The 18,065-nt window shown below is 37.5% G+C and overlaps 3 protein-coding genes across 6 annotated transcripts in view; 1 reads left to right on the top strand and 2 right to left on the bottom strand.

Annotated features, from left to right (window-relative positions):
- Positions 1 to 13,892, bottom strand: part of LOC132793501 (homeodomain-interacting protein kinase 2) — a 55,829-nt gene extending 41,937 nt beyond the window's left edge. Inside the window, exons 1-2 of the mRNA XM_060803456.1 lie at positions 13,551 to 13,892; positions 6,570 to 7,490 (exon numbers count right to left, since the gene is read on the bottom strand). Coding sequence (XP_060659439.1) covers positions 6,570 to 6,972 — 403 coding nt within the window. The 5' untranslated portion in view covers positions 6,973 to 7,490; positions 13,551 to 13,892. The remainder of the gene's footprint in view (positions 1 to 6,569; positions 7,491 to 13,550) is intronic.
- Positions 13,893 to 14,415: 523 nt separating this feature from the next.
- Positions 14,416 to 15,622, bottom strand: LOC132793503 (BLOC-1-related complex subunit 6). Its single transcript, XM_060803458.1, has 3 exons — positions 15,122 to 15,622; positions 14,613 to 15,063; positions 14,416 to 14,554 (listed from the first exon to the last, which is right to left on the bottom strand). The coding sequence occupies exons 1-3, from the start codon at positions 15,510 to 15,512 to the stop codon at positions 14,509 to 14,511; spliced, it is 888 nt and encodes a 295-aa protein (XP_060659441.1). The 5' UTR covers positions 15,513 to 15,622; the 3' UTR covers positions 14,416 to 14,508.
- Positions 15,623 to 16,182: 560 nt separating this feature from the next.
- Positions 16,183 to 18,065, top strand: part of LOC132790715 (klarsicht protein) — a 171,910-nt gene continuing 170,027 nt past the window's right edge. For all 4 annotated transcript variants that reach the window (XM_060799353.1, XM_060799355.1, XM_060799360.1 and 1 more), the window contains exon 1: positions 16,183 to 16,977. The gene's annotated coding sequence lies outside the window, so the exon portion shown is untranslated. The remainder of the gene's footprint in view (positions 16,978 to 18,065) is intronic.

Raw genomic sequence — 18,065 nt, forward strand, 5'->3', positions numbered from 1 at the left:
TTTTTAGTCTCTTCAACATTTCAGATAACGTAAATTAAAAAATGATACAGCTTTCATTATATCATATGTTTATAAATACTCTGTAATTTACAGTTGTCTCACATATTCATATTCATTGTAAGATTTTCTTATATATAACATGATGAGCTATCAACAAATTTGTAACTTTTTTTTGTCTTACAAATTTATGAATTTTAAAAGTCGAAACTTCAATAATATTTTCATATTCTTAACTTTCCAATTAGAGTAAATATAATTTGAAGTAAAATCGAAAAATTATATAGCTTTCATTATATAATTTTCCGATCAAGCTCTTTGTAATTTACAATTGTCTCACATATTCATGAATTTCAATTTATATTTTTATCTCTTTAACATTTGAATTAGGGTAAATATTTAGATTTAAGTCAAAAAATTGTATATAATCTTATAATTCATAACTTGATAAATTATTAAGTAATCTATAGTTGTCTCACATATTCTTGAATTTAAAAAGTCGAAATTTAGGATTTATAATTTTCAGTAAATAAAATTTTAATTTAATATATCGAAAAATAATATATAGCTGTTTTGATACGACTTTCTTCTATACATATATTGTGCGTCACAAACACACCCACATATTGCACAGACTCGCTTGAACTGCAAATTTACTGTTTTTTTTAATTTTTTTCTTTCTGTGACATGACATTAAGTTCTGTCTCTTTCGCACACGTCGAGGAGCTGGCTAGCTTATTGAAATTTTGTACACACTTGTACTCGCATGTGCATAAATGTGTATCTGTATCTGAATTGCGACAGGCAGGCAGGCAGCTGTTGTATCTCATAGATACGCGCAACACAACAACAGCATGTTTAGCAACATTTGCATAGTCGTTCATGTTTGTTTGTATGTTTGTGTGTTTGTTTGTACCTTTCGCACTCGCCCACTTGAAGTGGCCTTCCCTTAACCTTAGTGGAGCTTAGCTTTGAGCTGTGCTAAGCCAAAAGCAACTTAGCTCCGGCTCCGTCTCCGGCTCTAGGTTTAGCCCGACTTTGCTTCAGTTCAACTGTTTGTCGAGGTCTCGGTGTTAGTGTCTGTGTGTGTGTGTGTCGCAAGGTTCGCAGCACTTTGAATATGACTAAGAAAATTGCGTTTATGGCCAAGTTTGTAATGAACGCTTAGCGATTGCCAAATAAAAGTCCACAAATGTCATTTAGAGTGTCAATCAATGCAATTCCGTTTGATTTACATACAAGTGTGAGGAATTTCACCCGTTGTTGCATTTCATTTGTTACCAATTAACTCGCCCTTTAGGCCTTAATGTCACACATGCAACAATCGGGTCGGTCGTTAACTCTTTTACACCCATTTGTTTACAACAAAATGAGTAACGAAAAAAAAAAACAAAACAAAAAATTTCCATATGGCTCTTCGATTGGATGTCATGGAATTTTGTAGTCGTGTCTATATTAAAGCTACGTGATGTCTTGCATGAATATTTCATTTACTTTTCGTTGAATTTACAAGTTCTCACACACACACTCACACACACAAACACAGACGCCCAACGAATATGAACAGCAACAAAAATAACAAAATTCGAACTTTGCTGACAGCCCAAAGCGTCACACAGCTTTGATTGGCATATGAGAGCTTTTCCCCCCCCTCCTCCCCCACACTCTCCCGCTGTCTGTCAAAGCTTCTTCATGCGTGTGGAGGGAGGTAAAGGAGGGAATGTCTTTGAGTTTGACTTTGGCACAGGAAGCCGAAGAGCGCAAAAATCTTGTAAAAACTTAAAAAACAAAATGGCAGACAGGCACAGTTATACCTGCATACACATATATATACAGCAAAGTGTATACAAGAAAATGGTAACAACGCCTACAAAGAGAGTCAGTGCTGTCTAACTCCTTTCACCCACTCAAAAAAAGAAGAAGATGAAAAAAATCGCAGAGGAAAAGCTTGCTGAGCTAGGGCAAAGCCAGAGATCACAAATTGTGTGATTTCTTAGCAATTTGTTTGGACAAAGATTTATGGGAGAAAGTCGCAGTTCCAGACTGCAAAAGCAGTGAAGAAAAAGAAGCAGCGAAAAAAAAGACAGAAAAAAACGGGAAGTCAAGAATTGTGTAGACTGCAGAACGGTAAGCAAGAAATGATGAGATTGTAACTTTCTAGAAGACTTGTTATCGCCGAGGAGGAACACAACAAGCAACAAAAGCGACAATCGGGTGTACTCGATCTGTTATATAAATAAACTGCTTGCAACTTGCATTACAACAAAGTTATCATACTCTTTATACACAAAGTATTTACATTATTTGTTATCACAGAGTTTCTCTCTCTCTGCGTTCTGACTTCAATTCGTAGTTTATTTCTTTTGCATAGTTTAAGAGATTAGAAAAGTATTAAGATTAACGATCAGTTGGCGCAGATTAAACGAGTTATGAATGATTGCTGGGAAAATCCGCAACCATAAAAAACCACAAGAGGGTAAAAATGGAAAAAACAGAAACAGATTAATTAACACGCAAGGCATTTGGGAATGACTAACTGCCAGCTTGTTCTGGGAATGGGGTGTTGATTATTTTTTAATTTTTTAGGGTGGTAACAGGGTGTATATAAGAACAGACATATAGTATATATGGGCGGTAAGTACGATTACTAAATAGTGGTGGCGAAAGGAACTGACACAATTTGCGGTTTCTCTTATCGTTTTTGGGTGGAAAAACATTTCCAAATAACAAAAAACAACAGTTTATTTTTATGCCGAACCCGCACACACTCAAATGCGAAAACAGCTCCAAAAGTATTTAAACGTATTATCACGATAAACGAACGCGCCAGCAAAACAGGCAAACGCAAAAAGAAAAAGCACAAAAACAAAAAAATAAAGCAAAAAAAAAACCATAAATAAATAAAAATATTCCAGCCAATGACGACAATAACAGCAAACGCAAAAGCAACAACAACGAAGAGCGAGAATGAGAATGAGAATAACAACTACAAGCAGCGAAGGCAACGCGAAATACAAACAACAATTTTAAAGTCGCAATAAGCGTAAAGCAAATATAAATAAAATGAAAACGAAAATAAAATGGAAAAGAATGAAGTATGAAGAGCGAAAAAAACAAACTACAACAACAAAAACGAGGAGACAATTGGGGTGGTAATTGCCCGAAATAACGACGAAGACAAACAGACATTGGAACGCCAACAAGAACCGAATATGAGTACCAAAAAGAAACATAACTGAATGTGTCTGAATGTTCTCGAGTTGCTAGAACCAGACAGCTGATGGAAAGGGTTCGATTTGTAACTTCTAGAAACATTCTATTTGAATAATAACGGACTTTATTCAATAGAACTTTTTTAGTATTAATAAAACTCAAGAAAAAAAACGGTATAAAAAATAAATTTGAAAGACGTAACGTTATATTTGTATCTCGTATCTGAGAACTAAACCTATCAATCGGTAGTTTTAGATAGTCTATACAGTTATTTCCTCAAACGATACGATAGTTCTTTAAAGTTAAGATTATTACCACATTTCTACTATCGATTGAAGATAATAAAAAAAACTATATATAAAGCGTAGGATTTAGATAAGAATTAATGCGCTTAGAATGTGCGAATTTAAAATGGTAATTGAAAAAAAATTGACATTGAGAACTGAACTGAACTGCACACACAATATAGATTTTAATGAAATAAAAATAGGTATAAACAATAATAATAATATGATATTTTTAATATAGTAATATTCTTTGCTCTTATATGCAAATATTCTTCACGTAAATTAAGAAAATAGAGGTATATTATTTGTTTCCATAAAATTCCTATACAAAACAAACTAATCTTCTTATTAAGGACCACTTCTGGATAACACAAACGATATGTGTGCAATTGTAATTGAATTTTTGAAAGCGTCGCTAGGAACTGAAACGGAAACGGACCCTTGTAGTGAATTGCGGTGTCAAACAATACTTGTAATACTAGTAAGAAAATAAAATAGAATTAAAAAGAAAAAAAAGCGAAAACAACAAACCAAATAATCAACAAAAGACGCTCACACAATAAAGATGTAGAAGAAAAAGGAACAGCATATCAACTGATAGCCAAAAACAAAATAATAAGAAAAGCAAAAAAAAAAGGGGCAATAAAAACATCAACAAGCTGACTTAAAAGGCAAGAACAGACATGCTTAAACTTGAAAAAGTAATCAGAGACAAACAACGCGAACGAATAGAAGTAAATGGGAAGAAAGAAAAAACACAAAATAAAAATAAAAGAGTGGAGGACACAAAGATAAGCGTCTGGGGTTTCACACGCGCTGCTCCCAGAGAGTAAAACATTTTCGTTAGCTTTGGGTCATTCTTGACGTATTCAATTGAAGCCCATAGACAACAACAAAAACAACAACAACACTAGCAACAAAAAAACGGCATCACAATTTCGCATGGTTTCTCTGCGTCGCGTTTTATTGTTTGATTATCAATAGAGTCGACATTCATACACATAAAGAAAGAGAGAGAAAGAGGGAGCGCGATAAGCGACAAAAATGTGAAGAGAAGCGAGCAATGCACATGGTAACAACAATAAGTTATACATATGTATTCGTATTTGTATCTGTATCTCTAGCTGTAGCTGTATATAGAAGCAAATAATCATAATACACATTTGTGTCTCCAGGCGCTGTGTTTGTCTGTTCGATAAAACGATAACGATAATGACTTGCCACACTCATCGAGTTGGCAGCCCCCAAAAATAAACAGCCTAATATGTGCGAATGTCAAAGCGAAATAAACATCTGCAATTGTCGACTGCCATATATCATTCTATGATAGGTCCCATTCCCAAGGCAGATCTATTAACACAATTTCGGTGTAGAGAAATATGGCAAATTTTATGCACTTGAAGATATTGCTTTAATAACAATTCCGTATATAGAATGTGTTGAAAATGAAGAAATTGATACTAAAGTATGAATATTTTATTTCACAAAAAGTGTAAGCAACTTTAAAAGACAGAAAGTTGACTAATTAGACTAATCATTCAGAACTTAATTAATGGCTTTGCAGTAAGGGAATAACTTGAAAATTTACAAATCTTTAAATAATGTAGGATTTGAAATCAAAAATTTGTTTGTGCAAAAAGCGTAAATTAACAAGAACCGAAAGTAATTCAAGAAAAATTGTACAGAAAGTGAGAAAAATATTTAAGAGATCAAAAGTAATTCAAGAAATATAATTCAGAACTCAATAACTGGCTTTATAGATTGGTAGAATACAAGAATCTGTTTAGATTAAAAAATAATTTAAGAATTCAATTCTTCTAAAGAGAAACCAAGCATTACATCAGTTTTCTTCCCTTCACCTTCACACTTTCAGTTGTTATTGAAAAGCTTGCATTACAATTACGATGGTTACTATCGAAATGCATTTTTTTATATCTTCATAAATGAGGCATATCTTTATAAGTTTATTATGTCATGGGACAGCTGCAAGCTAGAAAAGTTCGCCCCTATTTGAAATTATAGATTAAATCGAATGCGCTTTATAGACAGCCCATGACTTTTGCTTATTCATACAGATAATGTCCAGCTGATGAAATAGCCAATCAAGAATGCATCAGCAAATTCAATCTACGCATTCAATGACAGAGAACTTGTTTGCAATTGAAATTCTTTTCAATTTTTTTTAGGATTGGTAATACCGAAATAAATATTTCGGCGATTAATTATAATTATTTGCAGTACACAGAATTTAATGTTTGTGATAAGGAATTCAATGGAATTGTACTATAAATATATTATTATTATAATACCGCTACACATAAGGTAGAAGGGTATTATAACTTTGTGTCCGACCCCAGAAAGTATATATTCTTGATCAGCGACAAATGTCGAGACGATATAGCCATGTCTGGTCTTAACTGCTTTGGGTGACAATCTGGTATATTCTGTACTCTATGGTATATTTTGAATGTAATACTGTATCAATATACCAAATAGATTTTGGTATATTTTAGTATTTTTATGGTATAGTACTTTGGTATAAATTTAAATTGAAAATGGTATATTTTGGTATATTTTTAGTATTTTATATAGAAAATGAAAATGGGTATCTCAGAGTCGAGCAAACTTGACTGTAGCTTTCTTACTTGTTTTAATGTAGTACTATATCAATATACCAATTACAGCTTTTGGTATATTTCAGTATTTTGTGGTATATTAAATAGCGGGTATCTCACAGTCGAGCAAACTATACCAATATACCAAATATAGCTTTTGGTATATTTTTAGTATTTTTATATAGAAAATGAAAATGGGTATCTCAGAGTCGAGCAAACTTGACTGTAGCTTTCTTACTTGTCTTAATGTAGTACGTATCAATATACCAATTATAGTTTTTGGTATATTTCAGTATTTTGTGGTATATTAAATAGCGAGTTTCTCACAGTCGAGCAAACTATATCAATATACCAAACACTGCTTTCGGTATATTTAGTATGCTTATGGTATATATTTATGTGGTATAATTTCAGAATCTCCCAGTCGAGCAAAACATGATCTTGGATCTTAACTCACCTGTTTCGCGCTTTCGCTTGCTGTTGGCCGCTGCTCCAGACTTGGACAACGATTGTTGTTGCTGACGATGTTGTTGTTGTTGTTGATGATGCTGTTGTTGTTGTTGGTCCTGCTTGATGATCACACTGCGTTGACGCGGTTGTCGTGTCTCCGAGTCCAGATAAACAATCGGCTTGAGATCGCAACTAATGCCAATGCTGACCTGTTTAAGCGCTGGCTTTACATCCGCATCGAGAGCAGCTGCAAAGGCGTTTGATCGCTGAGTCTGGCTATAAAAGTGTCCTGCAGGCTGCAGGTGAGCGGTGGCAGCGGCGGTGGCAACTGAACCTGATGATCTTGCACCGGAACCGGAACCGGCAACGACGACGAAATCGGACGCGTGTGAATGATGCGACGTTTTCATTGGCGCATCCGAATTAATCTGAACTGATCCTCTGTTGCTCTCTTGCTCTATATCTTCTTCTTTCTTCTATCTATAGCTCTCTATATTGTGTTGTTGTGTATTGGGTTCGCCTCGATTCGTTAGCAATTTGTTGCAACCTCGATTCGGTTGTGTTTTCTTGTATTTTTGCCAGTTTTATGTAGTTTGTTGTTTTTTCTTTTATTTTTTATTTTTTTTCTGCTGCTTTTGTTGAATTTAAAATTCGCTTCTAATTGGATTTGATTAGATTCGGTTGTTGCCTTGTTTGCTGCTACTTGCTTGTTTGCTTCTATTGTTGCTTTTGCCTTGGCTCAATATTCATCAGAATTTTGCCTTCTTACAATTTAATTTACTGTACAAAAAAAAATTACGTTTGCAATTTCCAACGTGACCAAAATGTGTTGACTTTGGTCTGCGCCTTTACGATTGTTATTGATTGATTATTTATTTACAGATATTTTTAAAGACATTTACAATTTATGTCAAATTAAAAAGAGAATCTGCAAGAAGAAGAAAAGATAACGATTAGCACAATGTTGAACAATTGGTAAAACAATAAGCTTAAATAAAAGTTGCTTATATAAAGCTAGAAAATCGATTACGACTCCCAATTGGGAAAATTAGAAGGGAATTTATATGCTGCCAGCGAAACGTTCACGAATATGGCATGAAGAGAAGAATAAAGAATGGAATAGACAAAATTCATAGGGAAAAGTGTAAGGACAAACGGTTGAGAGGATATTTTAAATTGCAGCCAGTAAAACGTTTACGAAATGGTCTAAAGTATAGCTACCATCTTAAAAGCAAATAGTCGAAAACATTTTCGCTACTTTACTTTACTAATTTACTATTAATTATAATATTATAGTATTATATTTCAATCTTTTAATTGAAAACTAATTATTCACTTCGACAACGTTTGCGAATAAGACCACAAAGAATACGGATCAATTAAATAAGAACAGCATTTCGGGCTCTAGGGAAAGCGTGACACACACATCGAGGTTGCTAATATAATAAATTGATTAACAAAACTATCGTTGACCATTGGAAATGTTGTGAGTTTCTAACGTTATTACCCTCAGAATTGGGGGCAATTTGTTGATGTTTGTTATGGGTTCAGTTTAGTTTGTTGTGTGTGCGCCCTGAGCGGAAACTCAATTAATTTCAGGTTACGGCACTATTTTCGGTTCTAATTAAATGTTGTTTTTTTTGATCAAGTTTCTTTTTTCATATATTTTTGTCGAAAATTTCCATTCAGAAATCTTTTGTGCAAACAACAAGAATAACAATAACAATAACAACAACAAAATATTTGCTGCCAGACGATGCAAAGCAGCCAAGCGGCCAATTTGGGGTTTTGTTTTTATATCTTTTGGGGCGGTTTTTTTTTGGGTGCGTGTGTGTGTGACGGTCGAAATATAAAACTACGCAAAAACTATAAAGGCAGAGCAAGAAGAAGCAGAACAACGGCCAAATGGCAGTGCCAAAAGCAAAACAACGAAACATAATAGCAATAACAAATTTGTAGATTACGCACCAACACAAGCACACCCAGACACACGCACACAGACAGGGGATTCTCACATACATACATACATGCGTATGCTACGCAGAAAACTTTTTCTACGCATTTCATGTTTTTGCTGCTGAGCGGAACGACGGCAAAAAAAAAGTTCTTTTAAACTGAACTTTAAAAAAGCACTTTCCGAGAGCGCAACCGAAAAAAAATCATTTTGGCCAATTGGCAACTTTAATGTACAAGTGTGCGTGCGTGTGTGTGAGAGTTAAAAACAAAATTAACAACTTGTTGGGTTGGGTTGGGCAAATGACAGCAATTGAGCCAAAGGGGGCGGGTGGCAGAGGAATACAAACACACACGCACACTCATACACATGCAGTATAATGAATATGTGCGGCGAGAAAACAAAAATTAAAGCAAACAAAAAGCCGGTTCTCACACAAACACACAAACACACCAATACTTGGGCACGGTAATAAAAGCGAGAAAAAGTTGCAAAGATGCTGTCGACGGCGACGTCAACGTCGCTGCTGGGAAGAGAGAGCGACGGCATGTGGAGTTGCAGCTGCTGTTTGTTACCCACACACACTCAGGAGAGAGCGCCAAGGGAAGGCAAACATAACAAACAAACACACGCACACACACAGCCATATGGACACATGGGCAACCGCCGCAGTCAGCGTCAGCAGCAGCGCCAACGTCAGCGTCAGCCACATCGACCGGCGCAGACGTCAACAAAGCAGAAAGCAAGAAGCAGCGTGTGTGTGAGAGCGAAGCTTCGGGATGTCGACTGCGACGTCGAAACGAGTTTTTTTTTTTTCTGTCTTTCTTTCTTTTTCTTTAATTTTGCCTTTGCTTTTTGCGTTTGCAGTGTTTTTGTTTTTGTTATTGCGCTGCTGCTGCTGCCGCTGGGCGAGTCGCAAAACAACAATAAATAAATACGCAGGCGGAGCACATAAATAAATTGGATTTGTTTGCGAAATTGCGACACTATGAATACAAGTATATACGTATATATATTTTTTATTTATTTTCCAGTCAGCTTTCGATACACACACAAACACACACGCACGTATTGTAAATGTTGACAAACAAAAGCTGTTGCTTTAATTTATGGCTTTTATTAGTTTGTTTTTTTTTGCTGTTGCTTTTTACACCTTAGTTTTTTTTTTTAGTGCCAGCTGCGAGCCTTGATCCTGCTGCCAACTGTTATTAATATGTTTTTGATTGGGCCTCTGCTGCCAACTTGCCGCGTTGCAACGTCCGTTAGCGACGCCGTCTGCTGAGACTCTGCCACGCTGCTGCCACCAAAATGCTGCAGCAGCTGCCACATGAAAGGCTGGCTTTCGCCGTTGCCGTTGGCTTTGGCGCCTGCGCAAGCAATCGACTCTCGCACTCTCTTTTACTCTCTCTCTCTCTCGCGCTCTCCTTCTCTCCCTTCCTCTGTGTCGCTCTTTCACAGGCTCTGCCCGGGGGACTCGCGAAATCATCGTCGCTTTTTTTTTGTTTTTTTTTTGCTGACGTGGGCGCGAGCCACCTTGGGCAACACCCCAGGGGGGTGAAAAAATGAAGAAGGATAGGGGGGAGGGGGTTGCCTGCTTATTTCAACAGACACGTAAGGATTTGCGTAGTTTCGCAGTTCGGCGAGTGGATTACGAGCGCGTCAGAAATAGTTTCTTTTGCACAATCAACGCGAAAGTTTAGCCTAAAGAGGGGAGGATAGGGGGGAGGGGCAACTGTGGTTCCATATGAATGTTTTGTGGGGTGGCGGCGGGTGCCACACAGAAAGTGAGGGTAGGTCGAGAGTCCGACGCAACTTGCGTTTTGTGGGCAGACTTAATTTGACACGCACACAAAGATAGAATGCTGACTAACACACACACACACACACACATACACACACTTGCACGCACACTTGCATTCGTATTTTTAGCTCACAAAATGGCACAGTTACAGTTTTCAAAAGACGTTTCGAGGGTTTGAGCCAGGCTAGAAAACAGCGAGGCGACTGTGGGCCAAGCATATGGCCAACATATGCAGCCATATGTATGAGTGTGTGTGTGTGCTGAAGGACCTGCAATCGTTTTTTTAATATGCGGTTAAAGCTTATCGTGCTAATAGAAATGCCAGCACAAAAAAGAAAAAAACAAAAACAAAAAATCACAAAACACTATATTTATTACATTTCTTGAAATTCTCCACTTGAGATGTTAATCGAAAAATAGGGGAAAAAACAATATTAAGGCGAAAAATACCTAAAAATAGACTTGTTATAAAAAAAGCTTTACCTTAGGGGTTTCGCAATAATAATAAAGATTCTATTTGCGATAAGCAAGGATAAATTATACGCATTACAGTTGGAATATTTTTTGGGGGGGTTCTTTTTAATAACAAGAAAAACACATTTCAAGCGAAACTTGTTATTCGATACTATAAAAAGGTTATGCTGATTGGAATAAGAATGTATAATACAGATATAGCATAAATTGTATACTATATCGGGGCATTCCAGCAATGATTAATATTATACTACATCAACCACAATCGCAGAACGAAGACTGTCATAATAAAATAATATCTTTATGATATCATATATAGCGATAAAGATTGGTTGCACATTATATTGCTCACTTTGTGGTACCAAAGTAATATTAGTCAGCTATAATTGTATAAAAATAGTTACTGAAAGATACAGATTGTTTTTAGAAATAAGATTTGGTATACAGATACAATTGCTATTTCATAGGAAACTTAGATTGAAAAGTATCTGAGGTGCAAAGAAACTATTTCAGATTACTAAGCAATGAACTTCGACAATCACAAATGTTTGTGGACAATTTAGATATTTTATAATACTTGCAAGACATCTTAAAATAGATACACATAGATATAGTTGCTAATATCTGCTATATTATGTTCACCAAACTACTTTGAATATGATATCAAATATTATATCTTGTCTTTAATGTAAATTTACTACTAATCATTCGCAGAAATATGGCATCTATGTATATATATTTTAGATAATACTAAGAAAGTAAGTTTTAATCTTCAAGCTTGATTATAAACAGAAATACATATATCTAAAATAAATTACTACAGATTTATTCGAAATAATATCAATGTAATCTTTACTATAAATAATATAGAGAACTTATACTACAAGAAAATCCGAAATGATTTCTATATTATCTGTACTTTAAATAATATTTGAAATCCTACTGTAGCTATTTCATTTAAATGCATCTCTGTTTATTATACTATATGGAGTATATTTCGCATATATGAAGAACTACACTTCAGTAAATTTGCTGTAGGATTGACAAGTTTAAAGACAACTAACTATATTAACTTGGCCTACGGGAATGTCAGCTAAACCAATTGGCAGCCAAATCTTGGCCACGTCTCGAGTTTAAGCCTAATCAAGTTGAAATCTTATCTGATCTACGCGAGCCTAAGACAAAGTTGTAACCACTTTGAACCAGTTAGAAGCGTTGTCAACACCAGCCTGCTTCTCAATTAGTGGGCCAATAAACGCCCCCTCCTCCTCCTCTTTCCCCCCTGTAGCCCCTATCCATCTACCATATTGCTGGAAGCCAAGTTGTAATCTCATTGGCCAGTTTCTAACAGCTGTCGACTGTCGGTTGCCAGCTTGCGGTTCCTTGAAATTCACTTTGAGTTAACCGTTCTCCTCCCTCCCACGCCACCCTCCCTCCTACCCTGCTCTAGACATGTGAAGCAGGCGTCGCTGTCAACTTCGTGTTGTCCCCTTTTTTGACGACTAATTGACAAGTGAGGGGTGTGTTGGGAGGGGGCAGAGTCATGTAGTGCTTCCTATGCTTATTAGCAGCAAAAAGACGAAGAAGAAGCAGAAGCAACATAAGAAGAGGGAGAAGAAGCCACAACATGGCGAATACATTAAAGTTGTGCAACAATTTAAATAAATCTTCTTTTACATCAAATTGTGTAAAAACCCCCAAGGCAGCGACAGCGCTGTCGACGCCGACGTCAGCGCCACCAACAGCAAATTGTTTTCAGTATCCTTTGCATGAATGACCCAACAACAAGAGCGCGCGCTCTCTCTCTTGAGTGCGTTCGCTCTCTCACTCAGTTGTGCTCTCTCTCTCTCTCGCTATTGTGCAGTCGACGTCGCGCACCGGCGACGCTGTCGGCATTTCTTTGATAATATTGTTGATGACGGCAGCAGCGAGCTCAGCAGGAAGGATCCTACAAACACACACACTTACACACGCGCACGTCTTGCGAGAGAACAACAGCGAAACGACAAGAACAACAACAAGACGACGACAGCCATCATAAATGTGAATGAATGTTGTCTGGAATTTCATTAGAATGGCGACCACAGAAAAGTGGTGGGAGGAAGCGAGAAGGAAGACTGAGAAATGTCACCGCAAAACACGAGAAATGAGGAGGCAAAAGGAAGAAGCCCGCATTTGCCAGCATATGGAAGGAAGCCCCCAGCAAAGGTTTGACAAAAATATAATCAAAATACAAAAAGAGGCAAATTAGAAAACAGAAACCGAGTGAAAATTGAATTGTGTACACGCGAGGGTAAAAGCGGGGTGTTTTGTGTGTAATGTAATTACCAGCAAAACTGCAGCTGGCACATACACAGACATATTTCACACACGCACACATATGCACACACACACACCCTTGGATATGAACAATTAAACTTATTGCCAAAAATCAAGTTAAATATGCAATTGAAAACGTGTAAAAATTCGCTCGTTTACATGCTCTCGCACTCTCTCACTCGCACACACGTAGCTACGTGCGCTACTTTGAGTTCATCGTTTTCAATTCATTTTGAGTTTCTCTCGAGTTGCTGCTTCTTCTTCATGTTGTTGCCACTTGAATAGAGCGCAGTAGCAGCAACAACAACCACAACGAAATCGCACTCAAACACACACACACATTGGCACACGCGCGCTCATACACGCACACATATGCACAGTTACTCAATATACATGCATAGGTTTTATTATGGCATATATGCAAGTGTATTTGTGCTTACTTTTCATTTATTTTGATGATGTTGTTTCCAGGGATGCGAGAGGAAATTAAAGGGTATAAAAGCATTCACACTGCGCGTAAACACTTCTTGGCCGCATTACAACAAATGGGAAACAGAATTTGAATTATAGAAAGTGTAATTGAATTTGCGTTATTAAAACACTCGCCATGTTTCGCTCGCTCGCTCTGTTTCACTCACGCTCACGTATACGCACGCACACACGCACGCATGAATCACAATCAAAAATTTTTCTCACTTTTTTTTCTTTTTACACGAGCCCGGGAAGAACGAGCGACTTTCCGTCCGCGTTGTTCGAGCGTTTTTAGTAGACTGTTGGCGAGTGTGTAGGGTGACCGCAAACGGTATTTTCAAAACATGCTATTTAAGGTTGCCAAAGTATGCCAAAAATATACCAAATAGGCAAACAGACTTGATAGAAAATATTCAAAAACAGCAACAGAAAACTCATATAAATGTTTTTTTATATTTCAATGTTCAAAAAAACAATTTAAAAATACTGTTATAAACTTTTACGAAGCCAATATACACTTTAAAGTAATTAGATATACGCTAAAAACAATAATAAATAAAGTGACGGTCACACTGCTGCACACACATCGATATGCCGGAAGAGACAACAATCTATATGGTACGTTACACTGTTATCGACAATCGATATGAAGCGCGCAGTTTAAATTTCAATAACAATGCTGTAGTTTAAGGTAATTTGATTTAATTATTAAGTCTAATAAATTAACAAGAATTGAATATACATTAAAATATGACTAGAAGTGTGTGCAGCAAAACATTGGAATGGAATGCACTAAAGAAAAGCACATGGCGAACCTCCAAATTCGAATTCCATGGCCGAGTCAAATTGCAGCTGATGAAGTGCAGCAGAGAAGTCCACGCCTCCAACGCCAACTCCTCCACCTTCGCCTCCGCTGCCGGCTTCCTCCTACATTGTGCTGTCCAGCATGTCCACCAGCCGTTTTATCTCCCGTCTAAATTTGAGAATTCAATTAATTAAATTCACATTTAATGTTCTTTAACACTACTTACATGCGTTGACTGAGCTGCTCGGTGGGTTTCATCGACTTGGTGATCTCCTCGGTCTTGGCCAGCAACTGATACTGACACTTGATATTGGCATCGAGAGCATCCGTTAGCTTCTTTACCGAATTCTTGTGAACTTCAACGTTATCTGCGGTAATGGAGGAGATCGAGTGCAACAGATTGCCGAGATTCTCTACGAGATTATCCACCGATGTGGCCAAATATTGGGCCTCCAGCTCAATGTCGCTTAGCACATTGCCATCCACCTCGGGCACGTGACGCGATTGCAGAAATCTCGAGATGGGCGCCGTTGATGTCGATGGTGTTGTGTGCTCCGAGTTTAAGTTTGAATTGTCGGTGGCAGCGCGCAACTTGGACTCCAGATTGTGTGCCACAAAGTGATGCATGGCACCCGTGCTGCTGGTGGCACCTTCGCCCTCCAGTTCATAGGGAAATGCTGGCAAGGATTAGAATGATAAAAAAATAGTCTTTAGAGGACTCGACTTTTAACTCACTAGATTGCAGTGACTTTGGGCGACTTGAGGGTTTGCTCAGCTCACCGGAGCTGTCCTTGGAGTTGCTGTTGCTCGGCTCCTCGTCCTCGTCTTCATCGTCGTCATCATCATCGTTGTCATCGTCACCCGAGTCCAAATTCACATAGCTCTCGTTGCCACTACCCAGTGGCGGTACTTTCTTCGCCGTTGGGGTAATATCCTGCAGCACGTGATCCGGCACAGGACCTGCGTATTGTGCCAGGAAGGGAATCTCAGAGTAGGATGCGGGCGTTCCACAATTGTTTCTTTGTTGTGGCATCTTGTTGTGGTTGGTGGCGGCTTCTTCTCCTTCTGCTTCGTCCGTGTATCCGTATCGTGGCCGTATGGGAATATCCTGACTGCGACGCGACATGCTGAGTGCAGAAATTCCAAGTGTAAATGATTAAAACTGGAAAAATTGCAGCAGCTACAAGAAATTCTTTCTTGTTTTTGTTAGAAGTTACAGTTCAGTGTCACGATTACTCATTGCGACAACCATTTATCGATAAAATACTATTTAACAGCAGCTCATTTTTGCGTTAGCAGTGTTGCAATGTTATTGTCAATGGTTTTAACGGTCAACATTGGATTTTAACAGTTTCCATTTGCACTTTGAAAATTAACAGTATTCTGAAGATTGCTTTTTTACTTGTATTTAAAAATAATTACCTTTGAGCTTTAAATCTATATTCATTTATTCAAGAAATTTTCGCTTGTGTAGAATATAGAAAATAAATGAAGCTGTTATGTTTAAGCGGTGTGACCCTTTATACAACATAAAATACTAAACATAATCCGGACGCTATTGTTTTCGGTTGTTTTAACTCCCATTTTGTTTATTATGCATTTAAAACATATACCGAGAGAATTAAAAAATGTTAAGCTTGCGGAATTAACGACTGTTTAAAATATTTAAAAATAACGTTTACTTAACTAGATACAAGTTTGGTATATTTGTGTAAGTAAAAAAATCATATTATGTATTGCTACCCACGGTCACACTTTATGCGGTAGTACATCCCTAATTTGACCATAAACAAAAACAACATTCAGCGGGTTGGTCGCGTGCGGACGTCTCGCGTCGCTGTGTTGTTGTATTTTCAAACAAATGGCCGCCGCGTGTGCCAAAAAAAGTAAATAAAAGTGTTAAATGTTTTTATTGTGCGTATAAAGCAACAATTGATCAAGTGTTTGCCAGCAATATAATTTATTTTTCTTTAAAAATCGTTAATGAAACACGAAGCGCAGCAATTGCAAAGCCGTTTTTATACTTGCACTCGTATGTGTATGTCGGAGTCATTCTCGTTCGTGTACGCGTAAACGTGAGAGTGTGTGTTTGTATAAGTGTCGTTGAAGTGCATGTGCGTTAAGAAGAAAATCAAAGTGCCGCAAAAGAAGCAATCTAAACAAATGCCTGTATTCAAATAACAAATTGCAAGTTTGTTTAAAGTGCTAAAATCGCTGGAATAATAACAAAAGGAGCGGCAAGCAACTTGTACGCACACATACAAATGCAGAAAAACCGACAGCGAATGCAGTGCGTGTATCTGTGTGAGTGAGGGCGACAAATTTGCTCGCTCGTCGTGTGTGAAGCAGAAAAAACGCAAAGAGGAGGAATAAGAAGAAGAAGCAGACCATCGTTTGCGTTTGCTTTGCATTTGATTTTGCGATTACACATGTATGGGGTACAAATTCCAATTTGAATTTGCATTTGCAAGTTGCGCATGCGTCGCTGCCGTTTTATTTTGTCTACGTTATTAAACAACAACTTGTGTTTTTTGTGGGATAAAATCATTTCGAATTGCTGCTAACAAAAATTAACAAAACTATGAAAAAAGGTAAGAAAAACGAACAAGTGCTAAAAAAGAATTTATTGAGAGTGAGAGAAACAACGAGCAATGAAATTTAATGTAGCTGCTGCTCGCTCGCTTGCTCTCTTCGTTTCAACTGCAGAAAAAAGAACTTCATTTACTTGTTGTTGTGTGCATGCGTGTATGTGAATATTCGAGTGTGTGTGTGAGAGAGTTCGTGTGTAGTTTTGCTTGCTACTCTTTTCTCTGGCATTTGGTTCTTTGGCTTTTCTTTTCTATTTTGCGGCCAAGTTTTGTTCTGACTGCTGCTGCCCAGTTTGCCAGTTACGCTTATTCGCTTGTTTTGTGCTTTACTCCATTGTCTTGATATTCGCTTGGGCAGCGCGCTGCTTCTGCCTCAGTCGACGCTGCGCTTTGCACTGCATCGTAAACTTAAATGGAAGCATTCAGCTGGCAAACTTCGGTTTACCTTTGTTGTTTGGTCCAATCAGAAACCAAGTGAATTTGATAAATCTTATATGAATTATTGCGCAATTTGCAAAACACACCGGTTGTTATTTCTAAATTTATTTCCTTTTGTATTATCAATGGGAGCTGTTGATTGCTGAATGCGTTCAATAAATTTTAGTGTTGCGTTTTGCTGGCTTTGCTCTATTTGTGTTTCAATTTCATTGTGCCTACTCTCTCATACTTACACACACTTTTACATACATATATTGCTTTTGCTATCTACCGTTATGTTTCGATTGCGATTTCGTAATAACTTTGAGTTTACCCGACCGCCGACTGCGATAATATTCGTATTCGTTGGCTCTCTCGCACTCACCACACACACACTTATGCAAGTGCTTTGCCGTGTGCTTGTGTATGTGTGCATAACTGTGCAATGACAGCAGGCGGTGTAGTTGTTATTGCTGTGTAGCAGTCGCAGTTGTTGTTGTGCGTGGGCTGCACTTTATTTATCTATCTGTCTATCGATTGCTATCAGCAGTGTGGGCCACAAAGCAAATGAAGCGATTGATGGAAAACGCAAAGTAATAAAATATTAATGAAATGTGGTGGAAAGCGAAATGCGAAAGGACACGTGACAGATGAAATGTGTTTCAAGTGAATGC

The sequence above is a fragment of the Drosophila nasuta genome, chromosome 3 (assembly GCF_023558535.2).
Source record: "Drosophila nasuta strain 15112-1781.00 chromosome 3, ASM2355853v1, whole genome shotgun sequence".
Taxonomy (NCBI): domain Eukaryota; kingdom Metazoa; phylum Arthropoda; class Insecta; order Diptera; family Drosophilidae; genus Drosophila; species Drosophila nasuta.